The sequence below is a fragment of the Hemitrygon akajei genome, unplaced genomic scaffold (assembly GCF_048418815.1).
Source record: "Hemitrygon akajei unplaced genomic scaffold, sHemAka1.3 Scf000171, whole genome shotgun sequence".
In the NCBI taxonomy this organism is placed as follows: Eukaryota; Metazoa; Chordata; class Chondrichthyes; order Myliobatiformes; family Dasyatidae; genus Hemitrygon; species Hemitrygon akajei.
In genome coordinates, this window is record NW_027332057.1 from 429,789 (window position 1) to 452,193 (window position 22,405).

The following is a 22,405-nucleotide window of genomic DNA, read 5'->3' on the forward strand; positions in this document are numbered from 1 at the left end:
GAGTATAGGAGTTTGGATGTAATGTTGAAATTGTACAAGGCATTGGTGAGGCCAAATTTGGAGTATTATGTACAGTTCTGGTCACCAAATTATAGGAAAGATGTTAACAAAATAGAGAGAGTACAGAGGAGGTTTACTAGAATGTTACGTGGGTTTCAGCACCTAAGTTACAGAGAAAGGCTGAACAAGTTAGGTCTTTATTCTTTGGAGCATTGAAAGTTGAGGGGGGAGTTGATAGAAGTATTTAAAATTATGAGGGGGATAGATAGAGTTGACGTGGATAGTCTTTTTCAGTTGAGAGGGAGGTTAGAACAAGAGGGAATGATTTGAGAGTGAAGGGGCAAAAGTTTAGGGGTAACACGAGGGGGAACTTCTTTACTCAGAGAGTGGCAGCTGTGTGGAATGAGCTTCCAGTAGAAGTGGTAGAGACAGTTTTGATTTTGTCATTTAAAGTAAAATTGGATAGGTATATGGACAGGAAAGGAATGGAATGGAGGATTATGGGCTGACTGCAGGTAGGTGGGACTAGGTGAGTGTAAACGTTCAGAGACTAGAAGTGCCGAGATGGCCTGTTTCTGTGCTGTAATTGTTAAATGGTTATAAGTTATATGATATAAATTCCATCTGCCATTTTCTGGCCCATTTTTCCAATTGGTCCAGATCCCTCTGGAAGCTTTGAAAGCCTTCCTCGCTGTCCACAACGCCTCCATCTTAGTGTCATCAGCAAACCTGCTGATCCAATTTATCACATTATCATCTAGATCATTGATATAGACAACAAACAACAATGGTCCCAGCACAGATCCCTGAGACACACCACTAGTCACAGGCCTCCAGTCTGAGAAGCAATCATCCACTACAACTCTCTGTCTTCTCCCACACAGCCAACTTTGAATCCAATCTAAAACCTCTCCATGGATACCTAGTGTCTGAACCTTCTGAACTAGCCTCCCATGTGGGAACTTGTCAAATGTTTTACTAAGGTCCATGTAGACAACATCCACAGCCTTTCCTTCATATGCATCCTTGGTAACCTCCTCGAAAAACACTACAGGATTCATTAAACATGATCTACCATGTAAAAAGCCATGCTGACTATCTTTAATCAGCCCTTGGCTGTCCAAATCCTTATATATCCGATCTCTCAGAGCACCTTCCAATAATTTACCTACTACTGATGTCAGGCTCTCTGGCCTGTAATTACCTGGTGTACTTTTGGAGCCTTTTTCAAACAACGGAACAACATGAGCTACCCTCCAATCCTCCGGCACGGCACCCATGGCTGAGGACATTTTAAATATTTCTGCCAGGGCCCCTGCAATTTCTACACTAGTCTCTCTCAAGGTCCGAGGAAATATCAGAATCAGAATCAGAATCAGACTTTAATCGCCAAGTACCTATGCACATACAAGGAATTTACTTCCGGCAAATATCATGTCAGTTCCGGTGGATTTATCTACCTTTATTCATTGTAAGGCAGCAAGCAGCTCCTCCTCTTTAATCTCTATATGTTCCATGACACTACTGTTTGTTTGCCTTAATTCCATATCCGCTATGCCAGTTTCCTGAGTAAACACTGACGCAAAAACCTGTTTAAGATCTTCCCCTTCTCGTGAGGCTCCACACATAGACGACCACTCTGATCTTCTAGGGGACCAATTTTGTACTTTACTATCCTTTTACTCTTAATTTACTTGTAGAAACCCTTCTGGTTTACCTTCACATTAACTGCCAAAGCAACCTCATGTCTTCTTTTTGCCTTCCTGATTTCCTTCTTTCGTAATCCCTTACATTTTCTATACTCTTCAAGTACCTCATTTGTCCCTTGCTGCCTTTACCTTCTAAGCACCTACTTAACCAGATCGCCAATATCCCTTGAAAACCAAGGTTCCATATGCCTGTTAACTTTGCCTTTAATCCTGGCAGGAACATGCAAACTCTGCACTCTCAAAATTTCACCCTTGAAGGCGTTCCACTTACTGAACACATCCTTGCCAGAAAACAACTTATCCCAATCCACTCTTCCCAGATCCTTTCTCATGTCCACAAAATTGGCCCTTCTCCAATTCAGAACCTTAACTGGTGGACCAGTCCTATCCTTATCCATAATTATCTTGGAACTAATGACATTATGGTCACTGGACCCAAAATGTTCGCCTACACATACTTCTGTCACCTGACCTGTCTGGTTCCCTAATAGGGGATCAGGTACTGCATCCTCTCTCGTTGGTACCTCAATATATTGATTTAGAAAATTTTCCTGAACATATTTGACAAACTCTACGCCATCTAACCCTTTCTCAGAGTGGGTGTCCCCGTTAATATGTGGAAATTTAAAATCCCCTACGATTACAACTTTCTGTTTCTTACATTGGTCTGCTACCTCTCTACAGATTTGCTCCTCTGATTCTCTCTGACTATTGGACAGACTATAATACAACCCTATTAGTGTGGTCACTCCTTTCCCGTTCCTCAGCTCCACCCATATGGCCTCTGTAGATGAGCCCTACGGGCTGTCCCATCTACACACAGCTGTGATATTCTCCCTGACTGGTAATGCCACTCCTCCCCCTTTCATCCTTCACCCCTGTCACGTCTGAAACAACGGAACCCCGGAACATGAAGCTGGCGCTTTTAAGGAATATAAATTGGATAAATCTCCGGATCCTGACAGGATATTCCCTAGGACCACGAGGGAGGTTAGTGTAGAAATAGCAGGGGCTCTGTCAGAAATATTTCAAATGTCATTAGAAACGGGGTTGGTGCCGGAGTATTGGCATATTGCTCATGTGGTTCCATTGTATAAGAAGGGTTCTAAGAGTAAACCTAGCAATTATTGGCCTGTCAGTTTTACGTCAGTGGTGGGTAAATTAATGGAAGGTATTCTTAGAGATGGTATATATAATTATCTGGATAGACAGGGTCTGATTAGGAACAGTCATCATGGACTTGTGCGTGGAAGGTCATGTTTGACATACCTTATTGAATTTTTTGAAGAGGTTACGAGGGAAGTTGACGAGGGGAAAGCAGTGGATGTTGTCTATATGGACTTCATTAAGGCCCTTGACAAGGTTCCGCACAGAAGGTTAATTAGGAAGATTCGATCGTTAGGTATTAATACTGAAGTAGTAAAATGGATTCAACAGTGTCTGGATGGGAGATGCCAGAGAGTAGTGGTGGATAACTGTTTGTCAGGTTGGAGGCCGGTGACTAGTGGTGTGCCTCAGGGATCTGTAGTGGGTCCAATGCTATTTGTCATATACATTAATGATCTGGATGATCGGGTGGTAAATTGGATTAGTAAGTATGCAGATGATACTAAGGTAGGTGGTGTTGTGGATAATGAAGTAGGTTTTAAAAGTTTGCAGAGAGATTTAGAACATTTAGCGGAGTGGGCTGAAAGATGGCAGATGGAGTTTAATGCTGATAAGTGTGAGGTACTACATTTTAGTAGGAATAATCCAAATAGGACATACATGGTAAATTGTAGGGCATTGAAGAATGCAGTTGAATAGAGTGATCTAGGAATAATGGTGTGATCCCTGAAGGTGTGATCTCATGTGGATATGTTGGTGAAGAAAGCTTTTGGTATGTTGGCCTTTATAAATCAGAGCATTGAGTATAGGAGTTGGGATGTAATGTTAAAATTGTACAAGGCATTGGTACGGCCGAATTTGGAGTACTGTTCTGGTCACCGAATTATAGGAAAGATGTCAATAAAATAGAGAGAGTACAGAGAATATTTACTAGAATGTTACATGGGTTTCAGCACCTAAGTTAAAGAGAAAGATAGAACAAGTTAGGTCTTTATTCTTTGGAGCATAGAAGGTTGAGGGGGGAAGATAGAGGTATTTAAACTTATGAGGGAGATAGATAGAGTTGACGTGGATAGGCTTTTTCCACTGAGAATAGGGGAGATTCAAACAAGAGGACATGAGTTGAGAGTTAGGGGGCAAACGTTTAAGGGTAATATGACGGGTAATTTCTTTACTCAGAGAGTGGTAGTTGTGTGGAATGAGCTTCCAGTAGAAGTGGTAGAGGCAGGTTCGGTATTGTCATTTAAAGTAAAATTGGATAGGTATATGGACAGGAAAGGAATGGAGGGTTATGAACTGTGTACGGGTGAGTGGGACTACGTCAGTGTAAGCATTCAGCACGGACTAGAAGGGCCTAAATGGCCTGTTTCTGTGCTGTAATTGTTATATGGTTCTATAGTTATTAGTCCTGCCCCTCCTGCAACCAAGTCTTACTAATAGCAATAATGTCGATATCATCATGTGCCAATCCACAACCTAAACTCATCTGCCTTACCTACAATACAACTTGCATTGAAATAGATGAACCTGAGAACATTCTTCTCACGTACAAAACATTGATATCTGTTTATACAAGCAGTGCTCGCATGACCCTTATCCTCCTCCACATCACTATCTGCTCTAACACTCTGCCCCCTCCGCCTGCAATCTAGTTTAAAACCCCCGGAGCAGAACTTGCTAACCTACCAGCAAGGATGTTAGTCCCCTCCAGTTCAGGTGCAAGCTGTCCAATTCAAACTGGTCCCACCTCCCCTGGAAGAAAGCCCAATTGTCCAAAAACATGAACCCCTCCCTCACGCACCATCCCCTCAGTCACGTATTTAGCTGCATTATCTTCCTATTTCTAGCCTCACCTACACATAGCACGGGTAGCAATCCATCTGTGGGATCTCCCTTCCCCAACCCCCTTCCTCCTGTGGGATGTCTCTTTCCCAAGCCCATTCCTCCTGAGGTATCGCTCCGACTCGTCACCCATCCTCCTGTATGATCTCTCTTCACCATCCCACCTCTTCCTGTGGGATCTCTCTTCCCCGTCTCCCTTCCTCATGTGAGATCACTCTTCCCCATCTGCCTTCCTCCTGTCAGATGGCTCTTCCCCATCATTCTTCCACCTGTATGATCTCTCTTCACCATCCCTCCTCTTCCTGTTAGATCCCTCTTCCCCATCACCTTTCCTCCTGTGGGGTCTCTCTTCCCCATCACCCTTCCACCTGTGGGATCTCCCTTCCACATCCCCCTTCCTGCTTTTTTATCGCTCGTCCATCCGACCTCCTCCTGTGGGCACTCTCTTCACCGTCCCCCTTCTTGCTGTTGGGCTTCTGTTCCCATTCCCCTCTTCCTGTGGCATCTGTCTTTCTCATCTCCCATCCTCCAGTGGGATCTCTCATCCCCATCCCCCTTCCTCCAGTGGGATCCCTCTTCCCCATCCCCCTTCCACCTGTTGGATCTCTCTTCCCCATCACCCTTCCTCCTGTGGGATCTCTTTTCCCCATCCACCTTTCCTCCTGCGGGATCTCTCTTCCCCATCCCCCTTCCTCCAATGGTATTTATCTTCCCCACCCCCTTTCTTCTTGTGGGATCCCTCTACCCCATCCCACTTCCACCTGTTGGATCTCTCTTCCCCAACCCCCTTCCTTCTGTGCGGCCTCTGTTCCCATACACCCACTTCCTGTGGGGTCTCTCTTCCCCATCAGAAGGAAGGGGGATGGGGAAGAGAGATCCCACTCTAGGAATGGAGATGGGAAAGACAGATGCCACAGAAAAAGGGTAATGGGATCAGAGGCCCAACAGCAGGAAGGGGTACGTTGAAGAGAGAGCCCAGAGGAGGAGGTCGGATGGACGAGTGATCTAAAACCAGGAAGGGGGATGTGGAAGGGAGATCCCACAAGAAGAGTGTGATTCCCTATCCCCCTTTCTCCTGTGCAGCCTCTATTCCCATCCCCACACTTCCTGTGGGATCTCTCTTCTCCAACCCCTTCCTCCTGTGGGATCTCTCTTTCCCACCTCCCATCCTCCTGTGGGATCTCTCTTTCCCAACCTCCTTCCTCCCATGGGATCACTCGTCCATCCGACTTCCTTCTGTGGGATGTCTCTTCCTGATGCACCTTCCTCCTTTGGGATCTCTCTTCCCCATCCCTCTTCCTCCTGTGGGATATCTCTTCCCCATCGGCATTCTTCCTTTGGGATCACTCGTCCATCCGCCTTCCTTCTGTGGAGTCTCTCTTCCCCATCTCCTTACTCCTGTGGGGTTAATCTTCCCCACCCCCTTTCTTCCTGAGGGATCTCACTTCCCCATCCCCTTCCTCCTGTGGGATCTCTCTTCCCCATCCCCCTTCCTCCTGTAGGATCTCCATTCCTCATCCACCTTTCTTCTGTGGGGCTTCTGTTGCCATCCCCCACCCTTCCTGTGGGATCTCCCTTCCACATCTTCCTTCCTCTTCAGGGATCTATCACTTCCCCTTCCCCCTTCCACCTGTGGGACCTCTCTACCACATCCCCCTTCCTCCTGTGGGCTCTCTCTTCACCATCCTCCTTCCTGCAGTTGGGCCTCTGTTCCCATTCCCCTCTTCCTGTGGCATCTCACTTTCTCATCTCCCTTCCTCCTTTTGGATCTCTCTTCCTCATCCCCCTTCCTCCTGTGGGTCCTCTGTTCCATGTCCGCTCTTTCTGTGGGATCTCTCTTTCCCATCCCCATTCATCCTGAGGTAGCTCTCCTACTCATCCCCCTTCCACCTGTATGATCTCCCTTCCCTGTCCCTCCACTTCCTGTGGGGTCTCTCTTCCCCATGCTCCTTCCTCCAGTGGGATCACTCTTCCCCATCTGCCTTCTTCCTCTGGGATCTCTTTCGCCATCCAGTTTCGCCTATGGTGCCTGTTCCCATCCCCTCACTCTTCTTGTGGGCTCTCCCTTCCACATACCCCTTCCTGCTTTTAGATCGCTCATCCATCTGACCTCCTCTTGTGGGCTCAATCCCCCTTCCTGCTGTTGGGCCTCTGTTCCCATTCCCCTCTTCCTGTGGCATCTGTCTTTCTCATCTCCCTTCCTCCTGTGGGATCTCTCTTCCCCATCCCGTTCCACTCGTGGGATCTCTCTTTCCCAACCCACTTCCTCCCGTGGGTTCACTCGTCCATCCGACTTCCTTCTGTGGAATCTCTCTTCCCCATCCCCTTACTCCTGTGGGATTAATCTTCCCCACCCCCTTTCTTCCTGTGGGATCTCTCTTTACCATCCCACATACTCCTGTGGGATCTCTGTTCCCCATCCTCCTTCTTGTGGGATCTCCCTTCCACATCTTCCTTCCTCTGCAGGGATCAAACTCGTCCCCATTCCCCTTCCATCTGTGGGCTCTCTCTTCACCATCCCCCTTCCTGCTGTTGGGCCTCTGATCCTATTCCCCCCTTCCTGTGGCATCTGTCTTTCTCATCTCCCTTCCTCCTGTGGGATCTCTCTTCCCCATCCCACTTCTTCCAGTGGGATCACTCTTCCCCATCCGCCTTCCTCCTCTGGGATCTCTTTTCCCCATCCACCTTCTGCCTGTGGGGTCTGTTCCCATCCCCCATCCTCCTGCTGGATCTCTCTTCCCCATCCCCTTCCTCCTGTGAGATCTATATTCACCATCACCCTTTCTCGTGTGGGGCCTCTGTTCCCATCCCCCACTCTTCTTGTGGGATCCCTCTTCCACATCTTCCTTCCTCCTGAGGGATCTATCTCTTCCCCATCCCCTTCCTGCTGTGGGATCTATATTCACCATTACCCTTTCTCGTGTAGGGCCTCTGTTCCGATCCCCCACTCTTCTTGTGGGAACTCTCTTCCCCATCCCTTTAGCTCGGGTGGGTCTATTTCACTGTGTCCCATTGACATTTCTGCATTTCTGTGTGGAACATTTTGTTTAGCGATCTGGAAATGAGAAAGAATATGTGGAGTTTACAGAGTCACACCGACAGACTAAATTACCGACATTCGGTGAATAATCTGGAGCTGGTCAGTGAGGGACATTGACAGTGATGGGAACTCCGATCAGTGATTTACTGAAGGGTGTAATGTTTCCTGAAATATCCGAGTGAGAGAAATTCCCTCAGACCCACGGTTTGAATCACTTTGTTCATCAATTTGTCTGTTTGTGTTTAGACTTGGGGGGAATGACCTGGGAGATTCAGGAGTGAAACCGGTGTCTGCGGCTCTGAGGAACACGGAGTGTAAAATACAGAAACTGCGGTAAGTACCAGACAGTGGGAGATTGTGTTTACAGTCACTGGGTGTCTGACACTGAACATTAATGTCATCAGTCGAAACAAAGAAACATAGAAAACATACAGGACAATACAGGCCCTTCGGCCCACAAAGCTGTGCTGAACATGTTTCTACATTAGAATTACCTTGGTTTTACCCATAACCCACTATATTTCTAAGCTCCATGTAGCCATCCTGGAGTTTAAAGATCCTATCGTTTTCGCCTCCACCACCGCCGCCAACAGCCCATTCCACGCACTCACCAATCTCTGTGTAAAAAAACTTATCCCTGACCTCTCCTCTGTACCTACTTCCAAGGACCTTAAAACTATGCCCTCTCGTGCTAGCCATTTCAGCCCTGGGGAAAAGCCTCTGACTATCTACACGATCAATGCCTCTCATTATCTTGTACACCTCTATCAAATCACCTGTCATCCTCTGTCTCTCCAAGAGAAAAGGCGGAGTTCACTCAACCTATTCTCATAAGGCTTACTCCCCAATCCAGGCAACATCCCTGTAAATCTCCTCTGCACCCTTTCTATGGTTTACATGTCCTTCCTATAGTGAGGTGACCAGAATTGAGCACAGTACTCCAAGTGGGGTCTGTCCAGGGTCCTATATAGCTGCAACATATAACCATATAACAATTACAGCACGGAAACAGGCCATCTCGGCCCTTGTAGTCCGTGCCGAACGCTTACTCTCACCTAATCCCACCGACCTGCACTCAGCCCATAACCGTCCATTCCTTTCCTGTCCATATTCCTATGCAATTTTACTTTAAATGACAATACCGAACCTGCCTCTACCACTTTTACTGGAAGCTCATTCCACACAGCCACCACTCTCTGAGTAAAGAAATTCCCCCTCGTGTTACCCTTAAACTTTTGCCCCCTAACTCTCAAATCATGTCCTCTTGTTTGAATCTCCCCTACTCTCAATGGAAAAAGCCTATCCACGTTAACTCGATCTATCCCCCTCATAACCTCTCAACTCTTAAACATTACCTCTCGACTCTTAAACTCAATCCCACGACTGATGGAGGCCAATACACCGTACGCCTTTTTAACTACAGAGTCAACCTGCATAGCAGCTTTGAGTGTCCTATGTACTCGGATCCCAAGATCCCTCTGATCCTCCACACTGCCAAGTCTCTTACCATTAATACTATATTCTCCCAGCATATTTGACCTACCAAAATGAACCACTTCACACTTATCTGGGTTGCACTCCATTTGCAACTTCTCAGCCCAGTTTTGCATCCTTTTGATGTCCCGCTATGACCTCTGACAGCCCTCCACACTATCCACAACACCCCCAACCTTTGTGTCATCAGCAAATTTACTAGCACTACCCTCCACTTCCTCATCCAGGTCATTTATAAAATTCACAAAGACTAGGGGTCCCAGAACAGATCCCTGATGTCACCAACCTCCATGCAGAATATGAACCATCTACAACCACACTTTGTCTTCTGTGGGCAAGCCAGTTCTGGATCCACAAAGCAATGTCCCCTTGGATCCCATGCCTCCTTACTTTCTCAATAAGCCTTGCATGGGGTACCTTATCAAATGCCTTCCTGAAATCCATATAAACTACATCTACTGCTCTACCTTCCGGTCCCGGTGATTTATCCAACTTGATGCTTTCCAAAAGCTCCACCACATCCTCTTTCTTAATATCTATATTCTCAAGCTTTTCAGTCCACTGCAAGTCATCCCTACAATTGCCAAGATCCTTTTCCATCATGAATACCGAAGCAAATGGTTTATTAAATTCTTCTGCTATTTCCTCCGGTTCCATACACACTTTTCCATTGTCACACCAGTTTGATCCTATCCTCTCACATATAATCCTCTTGCTCTTCACATACTTGCAGAATGCTTTGGGGTTTTCCTTAATCCTGTCCAGCAAGGCCTTCTCATGGCCCCTTCTAGCTCTCCTGATTTAATTCTTAAGCTCCTTCCTGCTAGCCTTATAATCTTCCAGATTCATATCATTACCTCGTTTTTTGAACCTTTCATAAGCTCTTCTTTTCTTCTTGACTAGATTTACAACGGCCTTTGTGCACCACGGATCTTGTACCCTACCATCCTTTCCATGTCTCATTGGAACGTACCTACTCAGAACCCCACGGAAATATCCCCTGAACATTTTCTACATTTCTTCAGTATGTTTCCCTCAGAACATCTGTTTCCAATTTATGCTTACAAGTTCCAGCCTGATAGCCTCATAGTTCCCCTTACTCTAATTAAAGGTTTCCCTAACTTGCCTGATCCTATCCCTCTCCAATGCTATGGTAAAAGAGATAGAATTGTGATCACTGTCTCCAAAATGCTCTCCCACTGAGAGACCTGACACCTGACCAGGTTCATTTCCCAATACCAGATCAAGTACAGCCTCTCCTCTTGTAGGCTTATCTACATATTGTTTCAAGAAACCTTCCTGAACACACCTAACAAACTCCACCCCATCTAAACCCCTCACTCTAGAGAGCTGCCAATCAATACTTGGGAAGTTAAAATCTCACACCTCAACAACCCTGTTATTGTTACTCCTTTCCAGAATCTGTCTCCCTATCTGCTCCTCGATGTCCCTGTTACTGTTGGGTGGTCTATACAAAACACCCAGTAGAGTTATTGACCCCTTCCTGTTCCTAACTTCCACCCACAGAGACGCCGTAGACAACCCCTCCATGACGTCCTCCTTTTCTGTAGCCGTGACACTATCTCTGATCAACAGTGCCACGTCCCCACCTCTTTTGCCTCCCTCCCTGTCCTTTCTGAAACAATTAAATCCTGGCACTCGAAGTAACCATTCCTGCCCCTGCACCATCCTAGTCTCTGTAATGGCCACCACATCATAGCTCCGAGAGCTGATCCACGCTCTAAGCTCATCCGTTTTATTCATCATACTCCTTGCATTAAAATAGACACATCTCAAACCATCGGACTGAATGCCTCCCTTCTCTATCACCTGCGTATCCTCCCTTTCACACTGTCTCCAAATTCTCTCTATTTGTGAGCCAACCTTCCTCTCCTCCATCACATCAATTTGGTTCCCTCCCCCCAGCAATTCTAGTTTAAACTCTCCCCAGTAGCCTTAGCAAACCTTGCTGCCAGGATATTGGTCCCCCTGGGATTCAACTGCAACCCGTCCTTTTTGTAGAGGTCACACCTGCTCCAAAATAGGTCCCTATGATCCAGAAATCTGAATCCGTGCCTCCTGCTCCAATCCCTCAGTCACACGTTTATCCTCCACCTCATCCTAATCTTATTCTCACTGTCGCGTGGCACAGGCAGTAATTCCGAGATCACTACCTTTGAGGTCCTGCTTCTCAAATTACTTCCTAACACCCTGCACTCTGTTTTCAGGACCTCTTCCCTTTTCTTACCTCTGTCACTGGTACCAATATGTACCACAACCTCTGGCTATTCTCCCTCACACTGCAGGATATCTTGGACATGATCAGAAAATCCCGGACCCTGGCACCTATGAGGCAAACTACCATCCGAGTTTCTTTCCTGCGTCCACAGAATCGTCTGTCTGAACCCCTAACTATAGTCCCCTATCACTACTGCCATCCTCTTCCTTTCCCTGCCCTCCTGAGCCACAGGGCCAGAATCTGTGCCAGACGCGTGACTGTTGTTGCTCCCCCTCCAGCAGTACTCAAACAGGAGTACTTATTGTCAAGGGGTACAGCCACAGGGGTACCCTCTAGTATCTGCTTCTTGCCCTTCCCTCTCCTCACTGTGACCCACTTCTTCAGTCTCCCGTGGCCCCGGTGTGACCACCTGCCTGTAACTCCTCTCTATCACCTCCTCGCTCTCCCTGACCAGACGAAGGTCATCGAGCTGCATCTCCAGTTCCCTAACTCTGTCCCTAAGGAGCTGCAGCTCGACACACCGGGTGCAGATGTTGCCGTCCAGGAGGCTGGGAGTCTCCAGGATCTCCCACATCTGACACCGAGCACAGAAAACCAGCCTCACACACATACTCTCTATCTGTATTATAAACAGATAACCTACCTCGCCTCGACCCTTTATCGCCGAAGCCCCGTTGAGCCAAAGCCTTCCTACTCTGTCTCCCACTCCTCTGACGCTCGCTCTGTAAATCTGTCTTCATTTTAAACTCTTCTCGCTGTTCTCACTGGCCGACTTGTGCAGTCATGCTGAAGAAAAAAAATCAGTAATTGTGTTATTGATAAACACTGGGGATTTGTACCGTCTCCTGTCTCTCTGTGTCCTTCACCCTCACTCTCTCTCATCTCCAGGCTGGACAATGTCGGTCTCACAGATTCTGGTGCTGAGGATCTCGTCTCCGCTCTCAGTACAAACTCATCACTGACAGAGCTGAACCTGAGTGGTAATAAACTGGGAGATTCAGGAGTGAAACTGGTGTCTGTGGCTCTGAGGAACACGGAGTGTAAAATGCAGAAACTGTGGTAAGTACCAGACTGTGGGAGATTGTGTTTACAGTCACTGGGTGTCTGACACTGAACATTAATGTGATCAGTAATTGTGTTACTGATAAACACTGGGGATTTGTACCTTCTCCTGTCTCTCTGTGTCCTTCACACTCACTCTCTCTCACCTCCAGGCTGTGGGGTGTCGGTCTCACAGATTCTGGTGTAGAGGATCTCGTCTCCGCACTCAGCACAAAACCATCAGTGACCCATCTGAACATGGGTGAGAATAAACTGAGAGATTCAGGAATGAAATGGGTGTCTGCGACTCTGAGGAATGCGGAGTGTAAAATACAGAAACTGGAGTAAATACCAGACTGTACGAGATTGTGTTTTCAGTCACTGGGTGTCTGACACTGAATATTACTGTGATCAGTAGAAACAAAGAAATATAGAAAATATAGAGCCTTCAGGCTCGTAAGGCACGGCCTGCCTTTGGCAAAGACATGCTGTCTATTCCTAGTCATATTTTGCCTCTCCAGATGTTCATAAATCCTGCCTCTCAGGATCTTCTCCATCAACTTACCAACCACTGAAGTAAGACTCTCTAGGCTGTAATATCCTAGGCTATCCCTACTCCCTTTCTTGAAAAAGGGAACAACATCCACAACCCTCCAATCCTCCGCAACCTCTCCCATCCTCAGTGATGACACAAAGATCATTTCCCGAGGCTCAGCAATCTCCACCCTCGCTTCCCACAGTAGCCTGGTACATCCCCCCATCTCCCGGTGACTTATCCAACCTGATGCTTTCCAAAAGCTCCAACTCAACCTCTTTCTTAATATCTACATTCTCAATCTTTTCAGTCCACCGCAAGTCATCCCTACAATCGCCATGATCCTTTTCCGTCATGAATACAGAAGCAAATCATTCATTAAATAACTCCGCTATTTATTTCCTCCGGTTCCATACGCTCTTTTTCATTGCCACACTTGTTTGGTCCTATCCTCTCACATCTTATCCTCTTGGTCTTCACATACTTGCAGAATGCTTTGGGGTTTTCCTTAATCCTGTCCACCAAGGCCTTCTCATGGCCCCTTCTAGCTCTCCTGATTTCATTTTTAAGCTCCTTCCTGCTAGCCTTATAATCTTCCAGATTCATATCATTACCTCATTTTTTGAACCTTTCATAAGCTCTTCTTTCCTTCTTGACTAGATTTACAACGGCCTTTGTGCACCATGGATCTTGTACCCTACCATCCTTTCCATGTCTCATTGGAACGTACCTACTCAGAACCCCACGCAAATATCCCCTCAACATTTTCTACATTTCTTCGGTACATTTCCCCGAGAACATCTGTTTCCAATTTATGCTTACAAGTTCCAGCCTGATAGCCTCATAGTTCCCCTTCCTCATATTAAAGGTTTCCCTAACTTGCCTGTTCCTATCCCTCTCTAATGCTATGGTAAAAGAGATAGAATTGTGATCACTATCTCCAAAATGCTCTCCCACTGAGAGACATGACATCTGACCAGGTTTATTTCCCAATACCAGATCAAGTACAGCCTCCCCTCCTGTAGGCCTATCTACATATTGCGTCAAGAAACGTTCCTGAACAAACCTAAGAAACTCCACCCCATCTAAACCCCTCACTCTAGGGAGATGCCAATCAATATTTGGGAGATTTAAATCTCACAACTCAACAACCCTGTTATTGTTACACTTTTCCAGAATCTGTCTTCCTATCTGCTCCTCGATGTCCCTGTTACTGTTGGGCGGTCTTTAGAAAAACACCCAGTAGATTTATTGACCCCCTTCCTGTTCCTAACTTCCACCCACAGAGACTCCATGGACAACCACTCCATGACTTCTTCCTTTTCTGCAGCCGTGACATTATCTCTGATTAACATCGCCACGCCCCCACCTCTTTTGCCTCCCTCCCTGTCCTTTCTGAAACATCTAAAGCCTGGCACGTGAAGTAGCCATTCCTGCCCCTGAGCCATCCAAGTCTCTCTAATGACCACAACATCATAGCTGCAAGAGCTGATCCACACTCGAAGCTCATCCGTTTTATTCATCATACTCCTTCCATTAAAAGACACATCTCAAATGATTGGACTGAATGTGTCCCTTCTCTATCTCCTGCCTATCCTCCCTTTCACATTCTCTCCAAATTTTCTCTATTTGTGGGCCAACCTCCCTCTCCTCCGTCACATCAGTTCTTTTCCCACCCCCAGCAATTCTATTTAAACTCTCCCCAGTAGCCTTAGCAAACCTCCCTGCCAGGATATTGTTCCCCCTGGGATTCAAGGGCAACCGGTCCTTTCTGTGCAGGTCACACCTGCTCCAAAAGAGGTCCCAATGATCCAGAAATCTGAATCCCTGCCTCCTGCTCCAATCCTTCAGCCACACGTTTATCCTTAACCTCATCCTATTCATATTCTCACTGTCTTGTTGCAAAGGCAGCAATCCCGAGATTACTACCTGTGCGTTCCTGTTTCTCAACTTACATCCTAACGCCCTGTAGTCTGTTTTCAGGACCTCTTCCCTTTTCCTACCGATGTCATTGGTACCAATATGTACCACGACCTCTGGCTGTTCTCCCTCCCACTGCAGGCTATCTTGGACGCGATCTGAAAATCCCAGACCCTGGCACCTGGGAGGCAAACTACCGTCATTCATGTGTTTCATTCCTGCGTCCAAAGAATCGTCTGTCTGACCCCCTAACTATAGTCCCCTATCTCTGCTGCCTTCCTCTTCCTTTCCCTGCCCTTCTGAGCCACAGGGCCAGACTCTGTGCCAGAGGCACGGCCACTGTTGCTTCCCACCACACCCCCCTCCTTAGGCTGTCCCTCCCTCCAGCAGCAATTGACCAGGAGTACTTATTGTCAAGGGGGACAGCCACTGGGGTATTCTCTAGTACCTGCTTCTTGCTCTTCCCTCTCCTGACTGTCACCCACTTCTTCAGTCTCCTGTGTCCCCGGTGTGACCACCTGCCTGTAACTCCTCTCTATCACCTCCTCACTCTCCCTGACCAGACGAAGGTCATCGAGCTGCATCTCCAGTTCCCTGGCACAGTCCCTCAGGAGCTGCAGCTCGACACACCGGGTGCAGATGTTGCCGTCCAGGAGGCTGGGAGTCTCCAGGATCTCCCACATCTGACACCGAGCACAGAAAACCAGCCTCACACACATACTCTCTGTCTGTATTGTCAACAGATAACCTACCTCGCCTCGACCCTTTATCGCCGAAGCCCCGTTGAGCCAAAGCCTTCCTACTCTGTCTCCCACTCCTCTGACGCTCGCTCTGTAAATCTGTCTTCATTTTAAACTCTTCTCGCTGTTCTCACTGGCCGACTTGCGCAGTCGTGCTGAAGAAAAACATCAGTAATTGTGTTACTGATAAACACTGGGGATTTGTACCATCTCCTGTCTCTCTGTGTACTTCACCCTCACTCTCTCTCATCTCCAGGCTGAGCGATGTCGGTCTCACAGATTCTGGTGTCGAGGATCTCGTCTCCGCTCTCAGTACAAACCCATCACTGACGGAGCTGAACCTGAGTGGTAATAAACTGGGAGATTCAGGAGTGAAACTGTTGTCTGCGGCTCTGAGGAACCCGGAGTGTAAAATACAGAAACTGCGGTAAGTACCAGACTGTGGGAGATTGTGTTTACGGTCACTGGGTATCTGACACTGAACATTAATGTGATCAGTAATTGTGTTACTGATAAACACTGGGGATTTGTACCGTCTCCTGTCTCTCCGTGTCCTTCCCCCTCACTCTCTCTCATCTCCAGGCTGAGAAAGGTCGGTCTCACAGATTCTGGTGCCGAGGATCTCGTCTCCGCTCTCAGTACAAACCCATCACTGACGGAGCTGAACCTGAGTCATAATGAACTTGGAGATTCAGGAGTGAAACTGGTGTCTGCGGCTCTGAGGAACCCGGAGTGTAAAATACAGAAACTGCGGTAAGTACCAGACTGTGGGAGATTGTGTTTACAGTCACTGGGTATCTGACACTGAACATTAATGTGATCAGTAATTGTGTTACTGATAAACACTGGGGATATGTACCGTCTCCTGTCTCTCTGTGTCCTTCACCCTCACTCTCTCTCATCTCCAGGCTGGTCAATGTCGGTCTCACAGATTCTGGTGCCGAGGATCTCGTCTCCACTCTCAGTACACACCCATCACTGACGGGGCTGGACCTGGGATCAAACTCACTGACAGACCGATCTGTCCCCGCTCTCCGCCGCCTCATACTGACCCTCCCGAGTCTGGAGTGGATCGGGTGAGTGTTTGTGTTAATGTTCAATGTGATAAAATATCAGCGGATCCGCGGGTTTTCTGGTGATATTTGTCTGTGAGTGTTGTTGAAACATTAACCCCGGTCCCCTGTTACTGACACTGTTGTGTAATCTGTTTATTTCATCTTTATTCTCTCATCTGTTTCAGGCTGATGGGGAATCGGTTCAGTGAGACCGGGAGGAAGGAACTGGAGCCTCTGCAGGAAGTCAGACCCAGACTGAAAGTGATCTGTGAACATCTGAATGTGTGAACATCCCCGCCCGCGAGAATGAGACATCTTGGCCGATTCCCCGCCCTCCCCTTTAACTTCCGCCCTTACCTTTAATGGCCGCGCGTCGGGGACGATTCCCAACGGTTTTAACGGAACCAGCCTCGCGCTGTGTGTCGCTCGGAACGGTCCCGGAGTGACGTGTTTCCGCCTGCTGTCCGGCGGGGCAACTTCCTCCGGAAATGCGGGTTCGAGACTCCCCACGTGACACCCCGGAGAATTACCCAGACAGGAAGAGCCCGGGGGTCCGGGGCTCAGTCTGGGACACCGGTGTCCCGGGGTGGGGGGGATAATCCCGGGAGAGAAGATGCTCCCTTTGCTGAGGATGTTAAATTGACAAATCCCTCGGCAGTGACCCTGGATCTGCAGCGATCCCGGACACGGCCCTGAAGTGTGATTTTATAATCATCGGTTCCCCGATGCAGAGTGACGGTGAGAAACGGGACTGATTATTCAACCGGTCACTCGTTGTCGTCGGTCAGATAATTGTGTGTGACTGTGAGTGAGTCGGGAGCAGCTTATTTATTCCCGCATGTCAGTAGCTCACACATTGTTTAATTTACATTTGTCATGATGAAATCAATAAACCGCTGTAACTTCCTGTCCTGGTGCCGGACTCGAGCTTTATTTGAGGTTTCTGCTGCCCCCCGCACCCTGTGCACTGCAACAGTGGGTCGGAGCTCCTCACACTGACACAGTAGCGTCTCAGCTCCAGGCTGAGGGAGGTCGGACTGGCGGAGTCAGGGTGCCCAGGATCTCATCTCCACCGAACTCCCATTCTGGCTATCTGCCCCCCAATTGTAAATAGTGAATAGGGAGGGAACGACAGAAGGATTTAGAATGGTCACTAGGGAGGGAGTGAAAGGTTGACTGAAATGGTCTCCAGGGAGAAAGTGATGGGCTGAGTGACAATGGGCGCCAGGGAGGGGGCGATGGGTGGAATTAAGATGGCCGTGGTCACCTTGTTTCTCATAGCCGGCAGGGAGGGAGTGATACACTGACAAGAGAGTGGGAGTGACAGGCGGAGTTAAAATGGCCGACAGGGTGGGGATTGTGCACTGACTGAAAATTATCACGGGGGGCGGGGAGTTACCTGCTGATGAAAAATAGGATTCTGGATTAAAGGGGCAGAGTTTTGCGCAGAGATAGCATTGTCACCAGGGAGGGAGTGATGCGCGCATTGAAAATGATCACCAGGGAGAGGGTGACACAGTGACAAATTCGAGGGAGTGGCGGTCGAACTGAAATTGTCCCTGATTCCTTTGTTACAATGGCCGGCAAGGAGACAGTGATGGACAGACTTCAAATGGCCCACAGGGAGGGAGAGATGCACTGGGAAAAATGGCCGAAATGGAGACAGTGGCACATTGAGAAGAGAGAGGGGGTAATGGGTCGATGTAAAATGATCTAATGGAAGAGAGTGACGCTCTGACTGTGGTGAACTACATATACCTGTCTGGACTGCTCCTGTGGCTCCTCCCACAGACCCCTGTATAAAGGCGACTGAGGCCTGTTGCCCAGCCTCATTCCCCAGGATGTAGTGTTGTTCATTCTTCCAGTCAATAAAAGCCGATACCTCGCTTCTTACGTCTCAGAGTGAGTTATTGATGGTGCATCACTGAAATGGCCGTTGCTTCGCTTTAACTGTCTGACGGGCAGTTTCGTGTTCATGATACCTTGTTTTAAAGTGAGTGCCGGGAAGGGAGGGGTTGAGACTCCGGTTGAAAATGGCCGTCACCATCGTTAATTCTGTTGATAAAAAGGGAGAGATGTGGTGACTGAAGGAGACCCCGCTCAGCCGGGTTGAAACGGGACCAAGGAGGGAGAGACGCCTTGGTTAAAGTGAGCGGCAGAGAAGGAGTGAAGGACACGTTGACTTCAAATGGCCGACGCTTCACTGGAAATGGCCGCTGGGGAGGGAGTGACGGCTTTGGTAGAAGTGAGCACAAGAGAGGGAGGGACGCGCTGATTTAAAACGGGCGAATCCTTGGTTAATGTGGCCGCCAGGGATGGAGTGAGACACTGACTTACAATGGCCACTGTCACACACAGAATCTATGGCGAAGGAACATGCGGTGCCCATGGATACAATCCCGGGATCGAGTGCGTTATTGATTGTAATAACAGTATTTTAATTTGAGTTTTATATCGCCTTCTGCATTGTATATATGATTTCTTCATTGAATAAACTAATGTATTTATCTCATACGTGTGGGTTTTGGGGAGGAGTGGTGAGGGGTTTGGGAGGAAGAGGAGTGATGGGACGAGGAGTGGACTGATGAGACGGTGAACGTGGCGAAGTCACTGACTGAATAGAAGACGGAAAGCGGAGGAGAGGAAGTTCCTGTCACAAATTGGTGGCCGACATGGATAAAATAAAGACCGGGTGAGGAGGAGTGAAACGACAGGAGCGGGAGTGATGGGACGGGGAGGAGGGGCAGTTATGGGACGGGAGGGAGGGGAACTAATGGTACGGGGAGGGAGTGGAAGTAATGGGGCTGGGAGTGAGGCAATATAGAACGTGGAGGGAGGGGGATTGATGGGACGAGGAGCGACGGGTTCTGATTGGACAGGGAGGGAGGGGAACTGATGGCACGGGGAGGGAGGGGAAGTGATCGGACTGGAAGAGAGGGGTCTGATAGGACAGGGCGGGGATGAACAGGATGGGGAGTGTGGAGCGACTTACTCAATAGTGGAGGGTGGGTGGTGACGTTCCTTCGCAAATAAGACGGACGGCAAGTAAAGGGCGGTGTCGGCGGAGGGTAAAGTGGGAGCGAGGAGTCGAGACGTGGTCACGGCTGAAGGGTCGGAGAGTTGAGTGTCTCAACGGAGGGAGAGGAGAGCTACTCACTCAACGACGGAGGGAAGGGATTGGGTGGGGGAGCAAAATTTTCAATCAGAGAACGTTCACCACCTAGGATGTGGTGGATAGCGGGAGAAAGGACAAGGGGTCAGAGAGGGGAGGGTGTCAAGAGTGACTGTGTGAATAGGGGAGTGACTCACTGGGTAACAGAGAGAGAGAGGGCGATGAGGAGAGGTGAAGATTGGCATCGCAAAATGGCAACCAACCAGCATACGATGCAGAGCATCGAGATGGTGGGGAAAGGAAAGCGAGGGGAGGGAGGGAAGGGGTTTGTGTGTGATAGAATGGGAAGGAGGGTGACAGGATGGTGAGTGTGAGGGAGTGACACACTTCGTTGTGGGGGAAGTGGGAGGGAGGGTCTCACACTGTCACAAAATGGCTGTCGGCTGAAGGTTAAATAGAGAGTTAGGAGAGCGAGGAGGGAGGGAAAGAAGAGGAGGGATGAGGAGTTGTGATTGAAGAAACAGCGAGGGAAGTGAGTAGAAGGTGAAGAAAAGGGGGTGTCCCATTCTACGATGCTGGGATAGCGGTTGTCATTGGTAACGATCACAAAATGGTCGCCGGCCAGGGTGAGATGGGCGGTGATCGAGGGGATAGAGAGCGGAGTGTTTCAGGAGTGACGGGATGCCGAGGGTGGGAGAGAGCGACTCGTAACAAAGGAACTGGAACAGGGGGGTTCCCACCGTTACCCTCCTTCCCCCTCCGTCTCCCAAATCCTGTCTTGATTTTTTTTCGGGCCGAGTCTCAGGTCGCTCGGCCCGGATCCCTCAGGCTGCCCCGTGGAGTAGGGGGACGTGTCGTCACTGGGGCCCGTCAAAGGCAGGAGTGGGCGCCGGATTGCCGGAGAAGACGGAGGCGAGGTCTGGCGGTTCGGGCTGGTTGGCGTGGATCACCACCATTTTCTGCAGGGTGGGGGAGAGGGAGGGGTCCGATTGAGGAGGGGAGGTGGAGAAAGAGGTGAGGAGAGGAGTTGATACCCACTGCCCACTTCCTCAGTCTCCTCTCTCCCTCAGTCCCCTCGTCTCTCCATCTTTCCCCCCACCTCTCTCTCACCACCCGATCCTCCTCTCTCCACTCCTCTCCCCACCCTATGCTCTCCACCACTCTCCCCACCCTATCCTCCTCTCTCCATCCCTCTCCCCACCCTATCCTCCTCTCTCCACCCCTCTCCCCACCCTATCCTCTCTCCACCACAATCCCCACCCATTCCTCCACTCTCCACCTCTCTCTCCCCAGCCTATCCTCCTCTCTCCACCATCCTCCTCTCTCCACCTCTCTCCAACCTATCCTCCTCTCTCCACCCCATCCTCCTCTCTCTCCACCCCTCTCCCCACCCTATCCTCCACTCTCCACCCCTCTCCCCAACCTATCCTCCTCTCTCCACCCCATCCTCCTCTCTCCACCCCTCTCCCCACCCTATCCTCCTCTCTCCACCTCTCTCCAACCTATCCTCCTCTCTCCACCCCTCTCCCCACCCTATCCTCCTCTCTCCACCTCTCTCCAACCTATCCTCCTCTCTCCACCCCATCCTCCTCTCTCCACCCCTCTCCCCACCCTATCCTCCACTCTCCACCCCTCTCCCCAACCTATCCTCCTCTCTCCACCCCTCTGCACCTTATCATCCTCTCTCCACACTCCTCTCCCAACCCTATCCTCCTCTCTCCACCCCTCTTCAACCTATCCTCCACTCTCCACCCCTCTCCCTACCCTATCCTCCTCTCTCTACCCCTCTCCCCACTCTTTTATTCCTTTTCTGCCCCATCTCTATTTCTCCCGCTCTCCTGCACCCTCCCCATACTCTTTTCATCTCCCCCATCTCTTGTACCCATGCCCCATCCCTCGCCGCCCACACACACAGTCCCCCGTGCACAGGAAGATCCCACTCACCACCGGAGGCTGTGCGGCGCAGCACTCGAGGTCCCTGCAGTTGGCGATGGCCGTGAGGACGGACATCACCAGCGAGACCAGGCAGTTGACCAGCAAGATCACCGTGATCCCGCTGACAAACCTCTGCGAGATTCGGTGTTTGGCGGAGGGACAGAGCGGAGGGAGCATGGGAGGGGGGAGCGAGCCAGTCGGAAAGAGAGGAGTGGAGAGGGGGAGAGAGAAAAATGGGGTGAGAGTGAGAGGTGCGAATCAGAGAGGAGAGAGAGAGAGCGGAAGAGGCATAGGTGGAGTGTGGAATAGCCGGAGATGGGAGACGCAGACCGGGTGGAAGAGAAGGGGGCAATAGGTGAGGAAGCGAGGGGGTGGGTGGGAGAGAGATGGGGGTAGAGAAGGGGGAGAAAGCAGACAGGTGGCAGAGGACGGTTGGTAGAGGGAGAGACATGAGAGTCAGGTGGGGAAAGAGAGGTGAAGCTGCTGGAAGAGAGAGTTGTGGGAGACAGAGGATAGAGTGTGTGGTGAGAGAGTGCGAGAGAAACGTAAAGAGGCAGGATATGAGAGAGGTCGGACAGGGAGGGGAGAGAGGGGGAAAACGGTGGTAGAGGGGTGAGAGACGGAGAAGGCTGAGAG

At 49.3% G+C, this 22,405-nt stretch overlaps 2 protein-coding genes across 4 annotated transcripts in view; both read left to right on the plus strand.

Annotated features, from left to right (window-relative positions):
• Positions 1–17,629, plus strand: part of LOC140724180 (NACHT, LRR and PYD domains-containing protein 3-like) — a 45,813-nt gene extending 28,184 nt beyond the window's left edge. For all 3 annotated transcript variants that reach the window (XM_073038662.1, XM_073038664.1, XM_073038663.1), the window contains exons 8-13: positions 7,945–8,031; positions 12,320–12,490; positions 15,924–16,094; positions 16,250–16,420; positions 16,576–16,743; positions 16,908–17,629. In XM_073038662.1, coding sequence (XP_072894763.1) covers positions 7,945–8,031; positions 12,320–12,490; positions 15,924–16,094; positions 16,250–16,420; positions 16,576–16,743; positions 16,908–17,010 — 871 coding nt within the window. In that variant the 3' untranslated portion in view covers positions 17,011–17,629. The remainder of the gene's footprint in view (positions 1–7,944; positions 8,032–12,319; positions 12,491–15,923; positions 16,095–16,249; positions 16,421–16,575; positions 16,744–16,907) is intronic.
• LOC140724182 (NACHT, LRR and PYD domains-containing protein 3-like) overlaps positions 1–22,405 on the plus strand; it is a 431,143-nt gene that overhangs the window by 255,136 nt on the left and 153,602 nt on the right. The window lies entirely within an intron of this gene.